The 22,357-nt window shown below is 32.9% G+C and overlaps 1 protein-coding gene across 1 annotated transcript in view; it reads right to left on the reverse strand.

Moving 5' to 3' along the window:
• The window catches only part of LOC150092069 (uncharacterized), a gene marked incomplete at its 3' end in the record, with an annotated part of 87,420 nt that overhangs the window by 32,898 nt on the left and 32,165 nt on the right, over nt 1–22,357 (reverse strand). The window contains exons 8-11 of the mRNA XM_090415334.1: nt 18,905–18,976; nt 17,297–17,379; nt 11,176–11,337; nt 8,350–8,407 (exon numbers count right to left, since the gene is read on the reverse strand). Of these exons, the coding sequence (XP_090271460.1) occupies nt 8,350–8,407; nt 11,176–11,337; nt 17,297–17,379; nt 18,905–18,976 (375 nt within the window). The remainder of the gene's footprint in view (nt 1–8,349; nt 8,408–11,175; nt 11,338–17,296; nt 17,380–18,904; nt 18,977–22,357) is intronic.

A 22,357-nucleotide genomic window follows, 5' to 3' on the forward strand; every position in this document is an offset into this window, starting at 1 on the left:
AGAGGGAATTAATAACTCCATATATCTTTTACCCACTTGTAAAAACGAAATCAAAAGTATTATAACTAGCCTAAAAACAACCAGAACTTCAGGATACGATGGTATTAGCCCTAACATTGTGAGATAATACGAAATATGCATTATATAACCCCTAATCTACATTTTTAACTTATGACTTATGACAGGCACGTTTCCATCGGATTTTATGAAGTAATTGTACCGATTTACAAAAAAGGGAAACAAAAATAACTTGAAAAATTACAGACCGATCTCCGTTCTACCCCCGCCTTATCGAAAGTATTAGAGAAATTCATAACAATTAGACTCGTGAGATTTTTAGATTAAATGTAAATGCTATTTTAGCACAGAACATGCTTTGCAGAACTTAATAAACACATTTTATACCTCCCTAGATAAACATAAACTAACATTAGCACATTTGCAGTAATTTTAGATACACACTAAGCTTTTGTCACTGTATTACATGACATTTTAATGAACTGGTTATGAACCCTAAACTGGTTCAAAAACTACTTAACTGCTTAAACACAAATTGTAAAAATAAACAATATCTATAGCAGTTCCAAGGAGGTAGACTATAGTGTACACAAGGATCTCTTATTTAGTATTTATATGAATTGCCTCTGCAATCTTAAACTAAACAGTAAAATAACTTTTGCAGATGACACCGTCTTTATTTTCGACACTGACACGCCAAACGAATGCAAATCATAGTGAATGCTGATCTTTTAACAGTAACAAATTCGATCCAGTCAAATAAATTCAGTCTGAATGTCTCAAAAACTAAATACGGAATTTTAACTTGCGAAATACAACAAAGTAAAATGTACTTTACTGCACAATTATTTTTGCATGATTCGAATTGCAATACAAATTGAAATTACGACTGTGCGGAAATATAAAACGTCAATGTGATAACTTACTGAGTATTGATATTTGATAGTAATTTAAGTTGAAAACCACGCATTACCGATATCATAAATAAAGAAAGGATTATATTAAACAGACTTTACTACCTAAATAGATTCTTTAATTTAAATATGGAAAAATATTACGTTCTGCATAGAACAAAGTAAACTATAATATAGTATTTTAAGTTGGGGAAGAATCTATCGTACTACGCTGAAACCTGTATTTGCGACTCAGAATAAAGTAATTCAAATCTTAACTAGAAACAAATATAAGGATACTGCAATGTTTAGTAAATACACCATACTAAACATAATACCGCTTAGATATTTATACACTTATAGGCTATATATAAAACATAGTAACGAATACATAAATATCAAACAAGATGCTTTCCTTAGCATACATAAGGGCCTAAAATATATAGTTACTAAAGCATATAAAGAAGCAACCAGTGGCGGAGGGTGAAAAGTTTAAGTGAGGGTGCTGCAACAAGAAAAAATAATTATTTTTTTCCCAATCAGTACTAATTTGTTAATAAGTAAATGTACATGTTACAAAAATTGCTTTATTAAAAATATTGCATCCTCACTACGAACACACACCAATGATAAACGTTACGTACACAGAAATAAAGCGCACAAACATACAATATATCTGTAGCGACACTGCTCAACGAGCAGTGTCGAATTCGACATTACATTCCGAGACTGTGTTAGATCACAGTGCATTTGTGTTGTGTAACGATAATTGAGAAAATATAACTCTTTTCATATTTTGAACAATGACACTCGTCATAATTCAGCTTTGTATTTATAATAAATAAATAATTATATGTTATTTTAACAGAATAAAATAAGATTTACCGAAAATATTTTACCCTCACCACAAACACACCAAAAATAAAAGTTTCGTATCTCACAGAAATAACGCGCGTAAGCATACAATTTATCTGTAGCGACACTGCCCAACGAGCAGTGTCAGATTAACTTGTTACGTGCAGTGAGAACTGCAAACGAATTTCGGCGAGTCTAGCCGGAACTGACCAAATGTGATAATTCCTACACTGCGTTAGATCGCAGTGCATTTGTTTCGTAATCTAAAGCGTTAATCGAACAATTCCAATTATTAACTATTATTCAATCAATGTCGAAACATAAGCTGTAACCTTTAACATGTATTGCATTTATATAACGTTGTAGGCATTGTTATTATTTATTAACAGAAACAAAATTTAATTTTTCGTTTTTTCTTTGGGAGTGCTGCAGTGCTTATCTACAAGCTGCCACTGAAAGCAACGCTTAAACAATATACTGATATAGCGCCAAAAATATTAAATATACTATCTTTCACAATAAGAAATGAAATTAACCCAAATAAATACAAATCCCTGATGAAAGAATATTTATTTTCCCACAGATATGAGGAAGCTCTGTTCAGTAAAACTGTATAAATGATTGGTGTTAGCATATCTGTACTCAAAGATTCAGTTTCATGATTAAAATATTAAATTTAGATGCTATTTTACACATGAATCTGGATCTTTGTTTTATTTTATTCCAAAACCTGATTAATGTTATGAAACCTTTCCTGTATTGCATGTCTCCTGTGATTTTACTATGTTATTATATTATAATAATATATAATATGTATATTATATAGATGTACATATGTGTATATAACGATGATACATTACATAACTTTTTGTAACTTTATGCATGTCGTAACTTGAACGAGCTGTTGCTCTAAGGTTACACAAATGATCATTGATATGTTTAATATGAAGTTTAGAATAAAGTTTTATAAATTATCAAAAACAGAAAGAAAGAAAGAAATTCCAGCAATACGCAACAGTTTAACATAACTTGTTTGATGTTTAATCCAGTTAAGTATTGTCAATTATCTCGTAAACGTTTTACAAAGAATGTAAAAAATCACTTTTCAAAATTGGGAACTCTTTGTGTTGTTACTACCATTACGGATAAAGAGACCTTGCAATCTTAATAAGTAAATCTTCAAAAGACGTCGTTATTCTCAGATATTGAGTGGTCTTCCAACAATACTCATATACCACAGCAATTACCTTACTAATCCAGAAACATAAAATGTGAATATTTGTGAATATTTACTGTTTCGCATATATTGTGAATAATAAATTATGAATATTTACTGTTTCGCATATTATTTTCTTGTTAATGTTTGGAGATTTCTGATGCGTGTTTTTACTACACTGGTAAATGTAATTTTATCAAAAAAAGACTACACTGACGAGATAGTTTCGCTAATGAAATTACTGATCGTTTCCTTCATGTCTCTATAATTAGATACACACTTCAAACAAGAAAGCATGAACTATATATACGGTAGTTTGATACTAAACCGTTAACGTTCAACACACAACAAGGACATACTTTGATGACTAACTGTGGTTCATTCATCATCGCTTAGAGTTATAAAATGATTGTTGGAAAAAATTGATGTCTGTGGTGTTTAGAAAATATATTAGCGACTTTCAAAAATTATTCGAAAATTATTATGCCAGGAATTTTGCATGGCACATGGCACCGCTCTGTGGTTCGACATACGGACACCAGTCATGAGGCACGATAATGATACACCTGCAAATGACTCGATAACATAGCAGAAATGATCTGCAGTTTAATTAATTTGTGCTTCAATTATATCTAGAATATAATTTTGAAATTTGTTTGTCACATTTATGATGAAGACATATTCATTATTTCCTGTGAAAGTGCCTGCAAGCAAATTGAAGACCGACGATTATGCACTGGCTGATCATCGAGATTTATTTGAAAATAGTAAACGTTTTTTGTCTGTGTGTCTGTGATAAAGTAAATATACTGTTTAAGTTTCCCATTAGAGAACAGGGTTGTATTCAACATCAGAATTGCGACCGAATTTCGAGATCCTTTGTCGATGCATGGACGCTACCAGTGTTCGTCAGTTGTGCCTTTGTATGGAAGTGGAGAAAAATGGACCTGTTGCTGTAAATAACACCAAAAGTAAATTTAAAACAAGTGTACTGTACACATGCAGATAATAAAATGCGTTTTTACATTCTATTTTTTTAGCATCGGCAGTACTGTTCGACCACATATGAACGAACCCTCGACACTTCTGCTCATGGTAGAAGAAGATGAATCCATCCCAATAATAGGGCTTTATTGGAATGGATGAATTTGATTATTGCACGACGGAAAATTAGCATTTATGAGCATTATAGTTTTAAAGTCGTAACTATTTCACTTCTATGAGAATTGGAAAATTATTACAGCGACAGACAAGAGAGGACGTGACTTCGCGTGATGGTAACGAATTCGTACATCCCTTATTCATTTCTCTCCTTCAACATGAATTGACTCTTCCAGGTCTCTGCCAACTACGGCTCTCTCAACCATGGGCAGAGTACACCTGTGAAATTTGCGAGTAGAGTTTTGTTACATCCTGTATATTTTAATTATAAGTAAAAACTTAATTATATTTCAGTTTTAAGCATAATGTATTCATTAATTTTTCCTTAAATTTCAGTAGGCATATTGTAATCTCATACACTACACGTTGTTCAAAACTGTACTACATTGGTACCGTGGATGTGCAAAAACTAAAAAGAGAAAAAAGAAACCAACTTGTTTATGAACTTGAAAACCAGTATATTATAGTTTACTAAATACAAAAGTTAAACTCTGTTAGAGATTGCATTAATAGAAATGAATGTAGGCAAAGAAAAAATTGCTCATGTGAGAGAGAGGAATTATTGCTGACAATTTTCATGGATATTGACTATGAAAATATTATAAAAATAAAAATAAGTAGAAATTGAATGTCGGTGTGAAAGAAAGTGAAGTGAATTTGTGAGAAATGGTATTAATGAATAATATATATTGCTTTCTCGTCTGTACTAAATGAAATATATTTATAGATTTGCAGATAACTCCGGAGGAAACCCAAACGTGATATTGGTATTCAATGATTTGAAGAGATTTTCGATTTATATATAATTCAAAATGGTCAGCGCTTTAAGCAAAGTTAGAGGTGTAAATAGAGAAGGAAAGAAAAAGGTGAGATCCAACTCGTATAAAATTTATATTTGGTTTAATTAATTTTTTCTTTAATATTGCTTAAAATGAACACGAAATTTTGTTGAGGTCGAAATAAGGAGAATAATTATGGATGCTTTGCCTTATTTAAGTAAATTGTAAATTTAAATAAACTATAAATATCGAGTCATAGTTGACAGTATCCATAATTAATTTACGTGTATTACAGGGTCATTAAATAGATAAGAAGTGTCTGTTTAGGTGAACATCCTCTTTAATTGATTCCTGGACTCTCTTTCTTAATCAATTTAAAATTGTTTACTCTGTAGTGTAAAAAAAGTTAAATAGGGATTTTTGCAAATTGGACACCAACTTTGCTTTACTTAATTATGGACTAACGAAACACACTTTCTTCTTTCAAACCATGTTTATTTCAGGTGGCGTAGTTATGATGAAACTCCTATTATAGGATCCTGACAACTCTAGGAGGTTAATAACGCTGACTGACTTTAAATCCGCCTTTGTTTGTGTGTGTGTGTGTGTGAGAGAGAGTTTGAGTGAGAGAGAGAGAGAAAGAGAGAGAGAGAGAGAGAGAGAGAGAGAGAGAGAGAGAGAGAGAGAGAGAGAGAGAGAGAGAGAGAGAGAGAGAACTTGAGCAGAGGCATAATTATAATCTGTGGCTTTTTGCAAGTTTCAAGTAAAATGTTATGGTTTTCTGTTATTAACCTTCTTATAACGACATACTAGAACAATGTGACAGATAACAGAAAGGTAACTACTACTACTCATGTAGAAAAGTATAGCAAAAAGAAGTTTTCATATTTAGATATTATTTACAATTTTGAAATACATGAGTGTGTTTTTAAGTTGAAAAAGTGCTCAAAGTGTCTGTCCGTATTAAAGGTTTAAGTGCTGGAAGGAAGTCATGTTAGAGGCTTAATAGGTTGCAAGAACACTAAGAAAGGATAAAAATACTGTTTAATTGTTAGAATATTTCATCTTGGTCACAGAGACATCTTCTGGAAATACAATACGAAACTTGTAGCATACACAAAGGAAAGACAAAAATTAAGTGAAATAATTAATTTTGTCTTTCCTTTGTGTATGAAAAGAAAAGGCAAAATTAAGTGAAATAACTGGACAAAAGACTAAAGTCCTAACTAAGACTAAAGTCCTAACTAGATAGAGCGCCCTCTGTGACTATTTATTGGTGGTCTAGGATGGAAAATGGACTCTGGAAGTATTAATGTTTCCCATATTTCGGGAAATTTTATGCAACCATATTTATCCAGGTCAGGCTGAATTTTGAGTGCAGCTGCAGATTCTAAAAACAGTCCTGTTCTAAATATATTACGATGGAACATGGTGATATTTTTTCAATTGATTGTATGAGCTATACATATATCCTAAGCATGGTCTGCAAGGGAGAATTGTCCATAGTCATTAGTGTAAATGTGTTTTCTACGTTCTTCTCAACTGGTGGTGACTGACCTCCCTGTCTGTTCACTTTAAGCAACAGCGAACTTTATATACTATGTCACGTGATTCACTCAGTTTGTGTTGCTTTTCTGTGTGTGCGTATTCCAAGTCTTTTATTTTACTTCCTGAAGATATCACTGTGAATGAGACGAAGCATTGCAAGAATTCACTCTTTAAAATATTATATAATAATATGTTTATATGAATACAAATTCACACACACACACACAATATATATATATAATCCTCATTTATATATTAATTTCATGCAGTTATACAATTATTAAATTCTGCACTTATGAAGACAGACACAATTTTGGATTAAATACCCAATGAATAGAATTAATTTTATTGCGTGCATTATTTTATTAATCATATTATCTTCTGACTAATTGCTAATTACTTAATTGCCAATTTTATCTGTACTTTCCGCACTTTCTTAAACAATGATATTTTCGTTGTCTTTCCGTTTATTCTATTCAAGTCTTATGATAATTGTGAATTAAATTCTGAAGTAAAGAGTAAACAATATTAAAAACTTACTTCGCACCATTGGGTTTAATTATAGTTAGAATTTTTATAACTATCTCAAGATAATTATTTTTTTATACTTTGTACGAGTGTGGAATTAGAAGTCAATTGTGGCGTACATGTTTGTAAATGCCTTTCGGGGATAGATAATTTCTATCAGGCGATAAGATAGGACCTCAACTCTGCTTATTTGAGGTTGTGAAGTGTCATGAAAAAGCTCCTCTTTTGGTATCTGGAGTGTGATCGTTTGATAATTTAACCCACAGTCTTCTTACTTTTAAATAGGACACAGGTTCTTGCTTGTGAGGAAGTTGACATAATGAAATGCATTTTTAAAAGTATTTATAGAAATCATTATTTTAGAATATGAAACTGAACGAATAGAAAAAAATGCATTGTTCTAGACTACGAACAGTTTTCATGATTCTGCAGTTATTTATATTTATAACTCAAATCTTACAAATGTTTGTATCAAACTAATAATCAATTAAATAGGTTTTGGTTAAGTTTATATATATATATGTATATATTTTTTTTTTGGTTAAGTTAGTTCAAATCCAAAACATTTATACAAACTTCGTATTGGTATGAAAATAAAAATCATAAGAAAGTCGAAGTTCAAAGAGAATAAAAAAATTCTCAAAATTTTAAGTGATACATCTTTTTAACTGTTTATTTATTTCTTTTTTTAATTATACAATTTTAAAATTTGTACTGTCTGTTCTTGTTTAGCACTGCCGTGCCAAAGCGAATAAAACTATTCGATTTGACACATCAGTCAAAACTCGTTTTGTGGATTTCGTATATTTTCCGGCTGGATAGTCTGTTTTCTCAAGAATACGATTACAAACATCCATGGCCATGGTGATATTTTAACCATCAGCCTGTTGGTTAGAGAGAAGTTTTACCAACTCGGCCAACCGTGCAGCTTACCATGTAGAGAAAAAGTTATATGCTCTTCTAAAACGTCTGCTATATAAGCTTTCTTTCTAAAGAGAGCGTTTATTTCTGGTGTAGTAGCATAGAGAGAGAGAGAGAGAGAGAGAGCTGCTACAAAAGAAAGACATACTTCTAAATATTCGAGCATTTTATCTACTTACTATTCATACTAACATATTTACATTTCAGTTAATATTAGTGGAGACAAAATTGTTTGCTGTTTAACCTCTCCGAAGTTACAGCATAAAAAGAATAAACTAAAATCGTTCTATACGGAAATCACAATTTGAAAATATAGCTCACAAGATAAAGATTAGGAAGAACTGCAAATAAAATCACCGTCAATTTATTTTTTTATTACCAATCTGTAGTTTATGAGTATTTTATAGCTGTTATTATAATATATACATACCTGAAATGGTAGTTATTTTAAACTTTTCCTCTGCCTCTGTAGATACTTTAAGAATTATCTGGAAAAATATAAATGGAAATATATTACTATTGGTAAAACTACAACTTTCCATCGCCTTGGTTTCGAAATTTTGAATATATGTATCTCAGTAAAGTAAATAAACAACGATATTTTTAGTTCCTATACCAACTTTTAACCAACAGTGGACTGGCTTGTAAAATCATATAAAGTCTGAACCTTTGCATTTCCTTTCCTTCAGTCTATGGGAGTTGCAGTCCACCGTGACGTAAGCGTATTAATTATCATATATAGTAAAGGGTATTGGTTCCATAGAGCCTCCACAAGTGCCTCCATAACGCACTCACAATATTTGACATTCGATTGTAAAAATCTATACTAGATCTTTAAAATCGATCTTTAAAAGTCACCTCCTAGTTGCTAAATGCCATCTTGGATCAAGAACCTCTATAAATGCTTTTCATCTGAAGGTGTGTTTGTCTGTCACCTCCAAGTCAACGCAAGTGCAAGTCCTGTTTTTGTTTTTTATCTAATAATAAAAACAGAGAGGCCGAAGAAGATGTGCAATTAGAAGATGTAATTACATTGGAATTCTAGTAATAATTGCTTCAGGCATTCCAATCAACACATTCCCATCATCAACAAGAGAAAGAATGTCGAACGTCAATCTTACTTTCGATGTTTTGTTGTTTCCAATTATTACAAGCGACTTCAAATATAAGGGAAGTTACCCTACACCATAACACTATTACCGCAACACAGAATAGATCGAACGAATCATCTAGCAAATAACATTTCCCTTACAACTTCTTTACTCCAATAACTTCTTCTGATTTGAGTTGTGAAATACATATCGTGATTCGTAACTCCATGTACGAATGAAGCCGAAGACTATAATTTTGTTGGGAAGATTTATGACTTGCATAGAAGCTTTACCATGGAAACCAGTGCTATAAAAGTAACATAATTTTCTTACAACCTTCCACAACCGTGAATACACTCAAATTCTAGTTGGTCGAACGCACCAATGCCTGACTGTGGAAATGCAAAACACTCTTCATCACTTTCCTCTCTCTCTCTCTCTCTGTGTATATATATATATATATATATATATATATATATATATATATATATATATATATATATATATATATATATATATATATATATATATATATATATATATATGCGTGAATATATAAACCAAAACACAACCAACTGCATGTTCCTGGTGTTTATAAAGTTATGTGCGACTGTGGTCGACCTTATTTTGGCCAGACAGATAAATCTATTTCACTACGTCTTGAGGAACATAAACGTGACATCTCCTACAGTAGAACACGAGCGAGCGCCCTTTCCAATCATGTTCTTTTCTCTGCCAACTCTAACCTCGAAGAACGTCAACACCAAGTCGATTGGCACCGCACAACCAATTTATATATATGCAAAGATGAATATGAAAGACGAATTATAGAATCCAAAGAAATAGTTCTGAACTGTTCACACATGAACTATAATCTCAGCTACAATTTGCCTGATTCCCATAGCGCAGTAATCCATTACTGGCGCTCTAAAATTAGCTGTCACACACATTCAACTCATGCTAACCTATTCAAATATCACTGTTACTATTCTTCTTCTTTTTATTAATCCGGAAAGTCCATGTTTTTCATCTTGTTAGTTTTATAACTTGTGTTATTTCTTACTCACCTGAAGAAGTCGGGACACCGATGAAACTAGTCTTGATTTATTAAAGTTTTTTGTTATACGTTCTCGGGTTCTAATCAGTTAAATATTAATTATATATATATATATCAACTATAGGCAACATATCAGCCAATCCAGGTGTCGTAGTGGTGTCATGCAACCAAGAAACGACCAGCAACTTCGAAGCTAGCATTAAGAAACAATCGGATGCTATCAATGCAAATGACATTTCGTGATCTGATATAAACGTGATCAACCAGAAATTCAGAGAACCCACAGGATTGATAGTGGATCCAAGCACAGTAGATTCTCCACCTAGATATGAAGCATAGAGAGCGTAGACTACCTAGCGTAAAATTGTGGGACGTGTCAGAGGGTTAGACGTCTGTTATACGAAATGACGAATAATATTTTGAGATTGCAGAGAATGCTTGCTTGGGAACACCTTTGCTAATCTGGTGACGAAAGGCTTTTTTATGTTACATGTTACCCAAATGTTTGCTGTATATTTGATGGCGGAAATGTAATGATGGGGGACCATTTGTAGTGCTTGACAAGATGAACGTCAACGGGAGCGGAACATTTCTCCATAATGTAACGTTTTCTCCATAGGGAGAGCTTCAAGAAACAGACACTGTCTCTTTCAACAACAATGCATCGAGCTATACTTTACTTTCCTTTGTGACATGCCTTGAAGAAAACCATGTTGGAATAATTGAACTGCAATGCACGTCATGTAGATCTCGACTCAAAATAATATTGTTGTCACAATTTAATGGGTTGTCTTTCGAACAAGTAAAATGTTTTCTACTTGTAACTTGAATGTTTTATAGTCTCTTAACCACCATATCCGCCGTGATGTATATATACGTTCATAATTAAATGGGCGCGAAACTTCCGTTGAAGTGAATATAACCTCTGGATATTATAGAAATAATATGAATTCGAAATGTATATTTTTGATATATTTGATCCAAGTGGCCGTTTGGGTGATTAACAGTGACTATTAAACACTCACATTACTGTTATTATTAATTTAAAAGTCCATTTTCTAAAAGATTTAAATATGACAGCAAATAGGGAGTAAGTAGCACGACGTACCTGAACATCCTCGTCAATAAAGGACAATTCATTTCCAATCAGGAATCCTTCAGGTTGAGAAGTGGTTTCAATTTCTGTTTCTTTAGTATTGTTATCTCGTCTATCGAAAACTTGTGCCAAAAGTGTTATAGCTGCGTTTTGTTTTTCTCCAGAAACAAAGAGCTAGAAGAAATTATGCTAAATTAGGCTAAGAAATTTAAAATTAAATGAGATTTAATTAAAGGATATTAATGTAAATACCTTTGTGAAATTTTTGAAGACAAAGATGGTAAAATACTTGTCAAAAGACTTGATGTGCCGAGATGGTTTGTAATTAAAAGCGGCGAGCACAATATACAAACAATTGAGAGAAGAAATATATTCAAATAAACGTAAAACGAAGAATAGAAAAGGAATAAAATCTGTTATATACACAATAAACTATCAACATGCATGAAGGGCGCTGGCCGTTTCTTTAAAACGTCATACGATGTGGATAGCCGAAAGCGAACTGTAAGCCAGCTTCATGATTATTTGTGGGAAACGTATTGTATTGGGAGAAGTTTGGTTTGTTCGAAGTGTACGGGAGTTAAGTTGGTTTGAGAGTATAGGGGGTAATTTATTTTGTTTAATTGCAACGAGAGGGTCAGCAAATAAGGTCTTTTTCTTTATGGCACACCAGGTGGTTTTTGTTGGTATTGATTCAGAACAACATAATTGGTATTCATTTTTTTGATAATATAACGGTGAACTTTTCGATTTCAGGGGTATTCTTAGATTGTTTTTCATGCAAGGATATCACTAGTGAGATTTTTATTGTTGCTGATATGTTTTGTTTATGTTTTCCTTCTAGTTGAAAGTAATTAGTCCAGTATTAGGAATAATATCATCTCGATAATACTTAACAGAACGAATGGTAGAACGAATATAACAAGTATTGAATGCTGATTGGAAATTAAACTCATAAACTACTTTATGAAATAGTAGAATATCGGGATTAGTTATTGTGGTTCTATGCTTTAGTAAATTTTGTCGTTTGTTGCTAGTGGAGAAGATAATTTTGTAATTTAGATATTAGAATTTCGTGTTATAATGTTTTAAAGGTTTTGGATAGAAGGGAATTTTAAAACTTATGCGGTTTGATATTTGGCTATGAGAAGAAGAGATGTAATTTAGGGCTGAGTGAATAGAGAAATCTAGAAGTTATTTGGGAAACTGTCCAGAGCTAAAGATTTTCTTCAGATAATAATTTCTTAGTTTAAAGTTGTGAGAGAAGATGAATAGTTGTAGTCCTTAATGAATTGTATTAATATGACAGATTTTTGGTAAGGCTGATAGGTGAGAAATGTAGCCATTTCAATTCTATGTATGCGGTATACTTTGGTACTCATCTGATGATCTAGTCCCGTTCAACAGTGAATTTCATTCAGGGGATAAACTTGTTGGAAGGACGAACTAACTGTTGTACGACATTCGTATTTCCAATGCACAGAACACCCGCTGTGCCATAAACACAAAAATATCCTCTTTACTATCCCCCTCATTTCAACTAAACAAAATGAATTACATTAATCCTTTCTAAATAAATTACATTAATATTCTCAAAGCACTCTTACTCTCAAACCAAAACTCTTCCTAATGCACAATTCACAGAAAAAAAAAAGAAAAGAAAAAAAAAAGTGGATAGCTCACTGTCCTTTTCGGCTATTCACATCTCATGCCTGACATTTTAACGAAACGGCCAGCACCCGTCATGTATGTTTCTGGATTATCGTGTATATAACAGGATTTTATTCGTTTCTTTTGTCCTCAGCTCCCTCAAATTCAAAATTTGCATAAATCATCTTGTGGGTGATTCCTTCGTTATTTATTTTTTGTCATTAGTTTTACGTTTTCGGTTTATCTGAATGTATTTATGCACTCTCTCTGTATCTCTTCGTCACCAGTTTTAATTGTATAATGTCTCTGCTTTGATCAGGTCTTTTGCAAAATGTTTTTAACTATGTTTACTTACAAAATTTTCACACAGATATGTAAATATGTAAATAATGTCCTTTAATTAAAACCTCATTTAAGTTTACCTTTTTTAATAATTTTCTAAAGGGGTATGCTCTTCTGTCAAAAATAGCTTAGTGTTTTCTTTACAACTTAAAATAATTTTAGGAGCATCATGGCTTTTCAGAAATTTTCAGTTCTGGTTCTGTTTTAATAAATATTTAATATTAAATGAAGACTTTATAGTTATTTCTGTAAAATAAATTTCAATAAAACTAATGTTGCTAAATTTTTATGACAGTCTCCCAAATTTAAAATCTATCGAATATTACGGCGCTAATATAGAAACTAAGAATGAGAGAACTGCTTCAAATTAGCTTTCCAGTACGTAATGTGTGGTCACATAATGAGGAGTTAAATTCACCCACCGTCTAAAGACATTCAGAAATATCTATGGCAACAGTTCGAATCAAGCCCACGACTTGATTGGAAGCTCTGTCCACTCGGACTAGGAGAGCAGAATTAATGTTTATATTTGCTATCGAAAGGGATCTGTTAAATTAATTTTGTATTTTATCCCGTGCTTCTGAGTTTTCTATTTTTAATTTTGTAATTTTACTAGCTTATCTGGTATTCCAAACTGTATCATAATTTCATATAATTTTTGTTTATTAAATCTCTCCTATGCTTGTTGGAAATCAGAAAATATCATAAGAATATTTCTATCAATTTTCAAACATTCTCAAATAATTATTTAATTACATGTATCTGCTCAGTTGCAGATTTTTCTTTAATAAAATCTCTTGGTAGACATCAGTTGTCATCCCCATGAACGAGTTTAATCTATTCTCCAAAATAGAGGTAACTGTTTTCTTGTATTGTACATGACAGAGAAATACCGCTATAATTTTTGCTACCTGTTTTTTTCATTCCTTTTATATAAGTATCAGATCAAACGCGTCCATTCTTTTTTCATTTTCTCTGTCACCCATGCAGTTAAATAAATTCATATAGTTTGTCTTCTGGTTTCTTTCATCCTGCTTTCAGCAACTGTGCAGGTATTTTACACTGGTGTCCAAAAGCTAAGGAGGAACTATATTTTTATTCGTATATGAAAAACGTTTTCATGATTACAGCGAAATATGGATATAAATTTATTGCCAGCACTAATAATATATATTACACAAAAATGCGTTACTGTTATAAATTTCGTACAAATTACATTTCATAACATTTTTTGGCAGTAAAGAACAGAGCCGACTGAAAACTATGTGGAGAGACATTTCAGAATGGAATATGTACAAATAACTGCAATGCAGCCTCTCACAACTTCGTACCATACTCAGTACCAAGTGGTTCAGGAATTTGTTTTCCAGATAGGAATTTCGAGCAGCAATGGGTCTCTCTGTTGCGTACTAAACGCCTTCTATGGGATGGAGATCTGGGGAGCATGCTGTACACTCGATTCGATTAATATCCCAATCTCCAGAAATATCTGCACTGCACATGTACGATGCGGTGTGGCACTGTTATCCATAAAAATGAATTTTTCGCCTACAGTACCAAGGAACAATCGAACATGACGTTGAAGAACTACGTTGCAATATCGTTTACCTGTCATAGTTCATATTTACAGCACTTGTAGCTCGGCGCGTCCATTAAGCATAGTGCCACCTCACACCATCACCCCAGCTAACCGCCGTATCTATCGCTTTCATAATAATTCTCACGATGGTAAGAAGTACCACTTTCACACCAGATCAATGCTACTGAAAACGTGCTTTACGATGAGCTGTAGATAAAGGGATCCAGACGACAGACCTTCTGGCGAAACTGTGCTTGAATGGAGCCGACGTGTAAGCAAGCTGACCTGCAGTGGTGTTTTGCTGTTATAACGAAAGCTAAAGTCTGGAACACATTCCATTGGTTTGAAACGCTGTCCAGATTCTGGATACTATGCTATGTGAGACGCCAAGCTCTCTGGGAATATCAGTAATTCTCCGACCTCTTTTAAGCTCTCTAATAATTGTTCCCAGCGTGAAATCATCTATATGATGTCTTCTCGATATTACAAGACATCACATTCTGCAACTTTATTCCTTCAGGAAAAGAGCTTCCTTCACACACAATTATTCGCTTTTTCCTTTTATTCTGTTGGATGCTACCACTTGACCCATTTGAGCGCGATTCAAAAATTTGAATGTGTATCCACTTTCTATTCATAATCATCAGTTCTACACATTACCACAAGCTGATTCGTCTGAATATGTTGTTGTTTGTTGTAATCTCCAGATATAGCGTTGGACCTTAGATTTTGGTCATCCTGGGGATTTATTGTTCGTGAATGAAGGAATGACTGTACTAAACAGCTAAGCTTTTGATTTGCTTATTAGCTTTACAGAATCATCTTCTACAGTAACAGTTGGTATAGAATTTTGAGTTGGAGAAGTAATGTTCAGTAATACATAAAAATATTCTCTCCATCTGTTTTTTTATTATTATTTTTATTTTATTCGTACCTTGTCTATCGCTGCATATATCTAGCGCAGAATATAATATACCATCTTTTAATTTCCTTAATTATGTTATATGCTTGTCTAAGATCCCTCTTGTTCCACTCTGCGCATTACCCCATTAAGGGCTAGTCTTTTCTATCATCTCACGTTTATTATTATTTAGTTATTTATTATTTCGTGACAACTACAAACAGTTCAAAGCCTCTCAGTTTTATTTGTCTTTCGTCTCAGCTCTTTATATTTTCATTCTTTAATCCTAGTTGCTCTTGCAGTAAATTTCGTGCAGGCTTTCTTTCTTTTTTTATTGCTTCAGTACATTCTTCATCAAACCAATCTCTCTTTTTTCTGGTTTTCGTATCCCAGAGTTTCCTTTTTTTTATAGTTTTCAGAAGCCATTATAATGTATATTCAGCTTCTTTCTATGTCGTTTTCAATATCTGAATTCTCAGGGTCCAATTTTTCTTTAAGTTTGTGATGGAAATAAGTTTAATCTTTATCACCATGTGAGGAAACATCATGCCGTGTGAATGGAAGACTGAAATGTGTACTGTGTTAGGTTTCCACTTTCTGTCACGCTCCATCTTCCTGACATGCAGTGCAGTGACACCCTTCAATGACATGCCATATATATACTATAGGGAGCCAAATCAGTGAAAGGTTCCATGGTTCGGCAGATAGATTGTACATGAAACCAAACCTGATAGTTACGAATCGGGAGGCTTCCCTACAAGTTAGCAAGAAATATTATTGTCACTTTCTCTGCCGAATCTTTTGAAGAGTGAGCCCGAGAAATAGCGGTCTGCAAGGTCAGTACTACTTATGGGGAAGAGAGTGAGTTCTATCTGTGTTGGCGTAATGGTTGCGAATGCGAAACTTTCATCTCCTAGAGTATGTCCATACTCTTTTTTATACTCTTCTTTTCTTCGCACCAATAATAAAGCATGGCTTAACGGAATACAGTATTTTGCGAATGACAAAAAATTTCCGAAAAAAACGATCCCAGCAAAGAATAAAGAAACGATAAACATTTAATCACACACACACACACACACACACACACACACACACACACACACACACACACACACACACACACACACACACACACACACACACACACACACACACACACACACACACACACACACACACACACACACACACACACACACACACACACACACACACACACACACACACACACACACACACATAATAATAATAATAATCCAGTAAAGTATTTCCACATCTACACTCATCAGGTTTCATGGCCCAAAGCATTTTCTCATGATTACACTCTTCTAGCCTCTAATGAAATGCATATATGAGTTGAAAAAGCTTCTTTTCGTTCAAGACTGACTCTAGCATTACTTAATTTTCTTAATTACATTAAAATCTCATTCATTATGCGTAAAAGTTTTATTTTCACGATTACTTATATCCAAACTGTACTAGAGTAATTAATATTCTAGAACTATTCTATTACCAACATATTAATACATTATTCTCAATAGTAATCCGAGTTAGAACATGAGCAAAATTTCCTGCTAATAAAATAATATAATACTCTTAAAATACTTCAACTCTTTTAATTAAACAGTAGAATAAATATTTGGAGAAGTTATATTTACTTTCATGTTTTTGGTAAATTGAAACCATGGACTTCTGATGACAACGTCTGACTTTCCATTTAGTATAAGGTGTTTTCCATCAGCTAAAATAGACAAAAAGAAAATATCAGATAAAAATATTATAAGAAAACGATTAAAGTTTTTTAAGCCATCCTTATATGATTAGAGTCATCAAGATTTCAAAATAAACTATTATGGATGTTCCTTGGCTTTAAACGCTCAACTTAGTGTATATGATAATGAATGAAAAGGAACAATCAGAATAAGTATTTAAGTAAACGGGGAAATGATTTATTGCAAAGTTGATGCGATTCTCCTTTTCAATCTACAAGCATTTCGATGTAAGTCTGCCGAAATATGCTACAAATGTATTCAGAACAAATCATGATAAATATATTGAGTGAAGTTCAACTTGGCACCGAATTTATATACGAATGAGCAATAGAATATATATATATATATATGCAGGGTGTTCGGGATAAATTTGACAGTTTCGTAAGGAAAAAGAAAATCTTCTTTGTATCTATTAAATTTAATGAATTGACAAAAAAAACATTACAGGCAGAGTTAATTACAATACTATCAACAAGATTTACTCAAAATAACCACCACTAGCATCGATCACAGCTTCAATTCTGCTTCGGAACCTCGAACAAGCTGATGCTACAGTCTCCCTGGGAAGGGCCGCAAAAACTGTTTTAATTTTATCCATTAACTGGGCTTTTGTATTACTAGAAGTGCGATTGGAGTCTTTTTCAACTGCGCCCCATACAAAATAATCCATGGGGTTAAGGTCTGGGGAGTTTGGAGGCCAAACATTTGGACTGGTGAAGTCGTAGAAAATTTCAGACAACCATTTTTGACTTTTCCCAGAGGTGTGGCAAGGGGCCGAATCCTGCTGCCATACATACGGCCTACCATTGGCTACCCTTGTTATCCAGGGCTTGACTACAGTTAGCAACTCCACGAATAAAGCCCGAATTCTAATGCCAGGGTTCTTCAACACCTGTTCCTGCAGATTTGCGAGGAATTCTGCTGTACGAACGCAATCAGATCGTATGCTAGGGATCTTTCTTCTTGCTACATCCTCGTAGTCACCATTGCAAGTCTCTAGTTCATGCCTGATTGTTTTTACTGTATTCAGGGAGCATTGGGCAGCAGTCGTAATATCCTTATTTTGATGGCGGGCACGAATCATCATGATACAAGTTATTCTCTTCCATGATTCAGGTGGGTTCCAGCTATCCATCCTTTCTGACATCTTGTATATGAATGAAGAAGGGTCCAAACTTTTAAATGAAGAGAAGTGTGTGTTAATACATGTAACTTACGGAAAAATATAATTAATTATAAATATGTCAAATTTATCCCGAACACCCTGTATATATATATATATATATAGATAGATAGATAGATAGATAGATATGTTTTACTGTTTTAAAGGAACTGAAACTTGTATTCTATCATATTAACTTATGTATTTTCAATTTTCATGAACACTTTGGAATGTATTATCTTAATATAAATTTATTATTACCGATCACTTTTTATTTTTTTTATTTTACTTTAATACTAGAAAAATATTCTGTTAGGAGAATTGTTACTTACTTGTCCCGCTTCCTGCCTTGATGTAATAGCTCCATCCCTTGTCTAAACAATCTTTAAATTCACATTTCGGTTCTTCAAGGAAAAGAAAGAACATTACTAGTTGCGAAAGAAGCTAAGATATTAAAGAATGATTGTTACATTAACAATCGAGTATTGATTAAAATAAATATCGAAACGATTTATATATTTCAATAAATCTAGAATGTGATGTGCTGCTTTCTATTTTTAATGTTTTATCTTCCTAAAGCAATGGGGAAAGTTGAACATATAACTCTTATTTATTCGTATAGTTCATTAAATCATTTTTCTTGACTTTTTTATTATTATTATTTCATTATTATCTAACACCACCAAGGAGTTCGAAGACTCATCGAGGGAGGGTGCCTACAACTACTCTGCAACTCTCTGTCTCCACTACTTACAATCCACCAACTACAATGAACCGCATCTTCTACACCAACGCCATCCACCACCACTGGTATTTTCACAGACAACTACAAACATCCAAGTACACGGCATGATTCGAACCCGCAGCCTTTTGGCTGGAGAGCGGATACGCTAACCACTCGGTCAAACAGGCCGGCTAACTATGGAAACACGTATAAAAAATTCTCATGCATTTTTGTAAAGTTAGAAGTGCAAAGTGTTAATAATTATGAGCAATGATACTTAATTATCAACAGTTAAATCTCTTGCATTCTTTAGCTCTTGTTTATTATGAATCTGAATTTAGTATAGTCATGGGAGTGTTTCTCGCAATTTTCTTGCGCCGCCTGATTTGATTAAGGATATACCTCAGCAGCCCACTAGTACCCTTCCCTCCGATGGACATATTTTATCACGAGATGTAAGCTTCATAAGCCACCCTAAGTGCAAATATGTGAATAATCGGTATAACATAACCTTAATATTTTTCAGTGGAAAATTAGGAAAGGAATGGGATATATTGCGATTTATACTAAAAAGTGAGAAAATTTTAAATTATTTTGTTTTTTATTTTTTCAAGCATTTAAATCAACAAAGAATGAAGTTTGTATTAAAAAATGGCGGTGTTTAAATTTTTCCTGGGCTTTATAATGTCATATTGCTGGTGTCCTTGAAGCATTAAAACGCACTTTCTCACGTTCATTTTATGTTCAATGAGATAAAAATGAACGTGCGAAACGTTCATTTTTATCTCATTCTTGTGTCATATAAATATCCATTTGCTAAGTGAAATGCTCATTACGATATAGTTCGGATTAAAAGTTTTTTCTTTGTGTAATTAAATGATATTTTATTACATTAATCCTTTATAAATACGTCGGTATTAGTAATCACAACTATTTTTCAGACTAATTGTCCTCTGTTTATCATAATTACAATATTTTGCGAAGATTAAATTGGTGATATGATAATTTAGTTTTATTTTTAATTTTAATGTAATTCATGACCAAAATTACTTCTTTATCTAAATTAGGAGAATAAATATTATTTACCTTTTTATAAAATATCTTTAAAATAGAAATCAGTTTTAATATTAGAGTAGATTGGCATATAAATGATACAATGTTTTAGTGTCTTCTACATGGAATTCTTTAACAGAATACTTGAATTGGCACTGAGTTCATATTTGTAAACATTTCATATCTTACTTCCTTTCAGATTTATTAAAATATATCATCTGGACTTTTATTCAACTAATTTCTGATTTTGCAAGTTTGTATTTTCTAGAATATCTTATACTAATAATTAAATGAAAAGTTTATAATTATGTATATTACTACACAGCTGCTCAAGCAAATAATTTGCTTCTTTAAACATTCAAAAGTGATCTGCACTTAAAAATAAAAAACGCGACATTCTGCAGAAACCATCTTGTTATCGCATCACTTAAAAATAGGCATGACTTGAATGCAGCTTCCGTACATTTTGAACCGGTGGTTCTCGTCAAGACGACTGTCTGTTCAAGAGGTCTGTGTAGCCAAATGGAAACAGCTACAAGGCCTTTTGATTCCATTCTCTTCCCCAGCTGAAGAAAAATTCTTAGTTTGTTTCTATTTGCAAACTACAGGAATCATTCAAGTAATTTCTTTGACCAGCTCTAGACTTCTTTCACCGCAAGATGTTTGAGGGGTTTCTTTTCTCCTGGGAACTCAGGTTTTTCAACTAGTAAACTCAGAAAATCGACCGTAGGTCTCGCACTATTCCAGAAAATAATTTATATAGAGTTATGATAAAAGCGATAGCGGGCGGCATTGTCTACAATCTCTCCGGATGCCACTTAATATCAGTGACAGTAGCAGGCAGGCTATTCTGTGATGTGCGAAGTGTGGAGACTATCTACCTGTTATTGCCAAAAAGATAGTTAAGGTTAAAGGACTTTGCCCTTTGGAAAATAAAAGCATTAGAAGCTATTTTATTTCTCGCCAAAGATCGCCAGTCAGGAACTCAACACTACTGTAGTTCATGTTTGAAAGCTCGGTATTATTCTTTCGTTTAACGGTTTTTGATACAAAGATTAAGGCTTTAGTTAGATAGGGCTAAAACGGCCTCGTCTACTCCCTAGACAGGAATAAAAGGCTTTAGCTGATTTTTTTTTCTGATTTGTTCATGAATAATAATTATTTATGTCATGAAGAGGAACACTTCCTTCAGCACATCATGTTTGGAAATTTTATGTTTTTAGTTATTTGATAAATAATTATTATTGATGAAAGAAACTAAAGATATAGAATTTCCAAAGATGATGTGCTGAAGGGAAGTATTCACTTCGTTTGTATGATGTGTTTTATGAGAACCAACATGAAAGAGTTTGCAGTCCAATGCAACCCTAAATAAACGTAAATTATTTAAGGTCAAATGTGTATCGTGAGCAGAATATTCTGTTAAATGTCATGGTAGTTCTTACTCAAAGTTTATATTTAAGTAAGCTTCTGAAATTGCAAAAAGTTGAAGTTTACTTTTGTTACTTTTTTTACTTACTTTTGTTTAAGTTTATTCTTAGTTGACTCCTTAATAATACTGCAAACAACATTTTGTAACTGGGATCAAAACAATTGCATTTTATGTATTTCAGTGGATACAATTCAATACTTGAACTTGTTTTTCTTCCAGTGTGCAAGACGTGTACACTAAAACAGGCTTCGCTGAGTATTGTTCAATGATTGAAACAAGTCACTAAGAAGAACTGTATTTTACGTACAAAATGAGTGGAAAGAGGCAATATTCAAACACATGCATTATGTGTGCATATTCTACTGCATATACGATAAAAAAACAAAACATCATAGTGATTCTTTTATTCCAATAGGTAAGAAAATAAAGGCAATGTTAAAAAGAAACAAAATGTTGTTTTTTAAAAAAATCTTATAGGTCTATGTTTCTTCTTGAAGGCCTTTTCCTCTATCTCTCTTTGAGGTTATCTACAGCAGTTTCCCAATTACAGCTGACGTTCCATTTTTTTTAGTATAG

Source organism: Typopeltis vanoorti, unplaced genomic scaffold (genome assembly GCF_054136105.1).
Source record: "Typopeltis vanoorti isolate ZY-2024b unplaced genomic scaffold, IOZ_Tvanoo_1.0 HiC_scaffold_829, whole genome shotgun sequence".
In the NCBI taxonomy this organism is placed as follows: domain Eukaryota; kingdom Metazoa; phylum Arthropoda; class Arachnida; order Uropygi; family Thelyphonidae; genus Typopeltis; species Typopeltis vanoorti.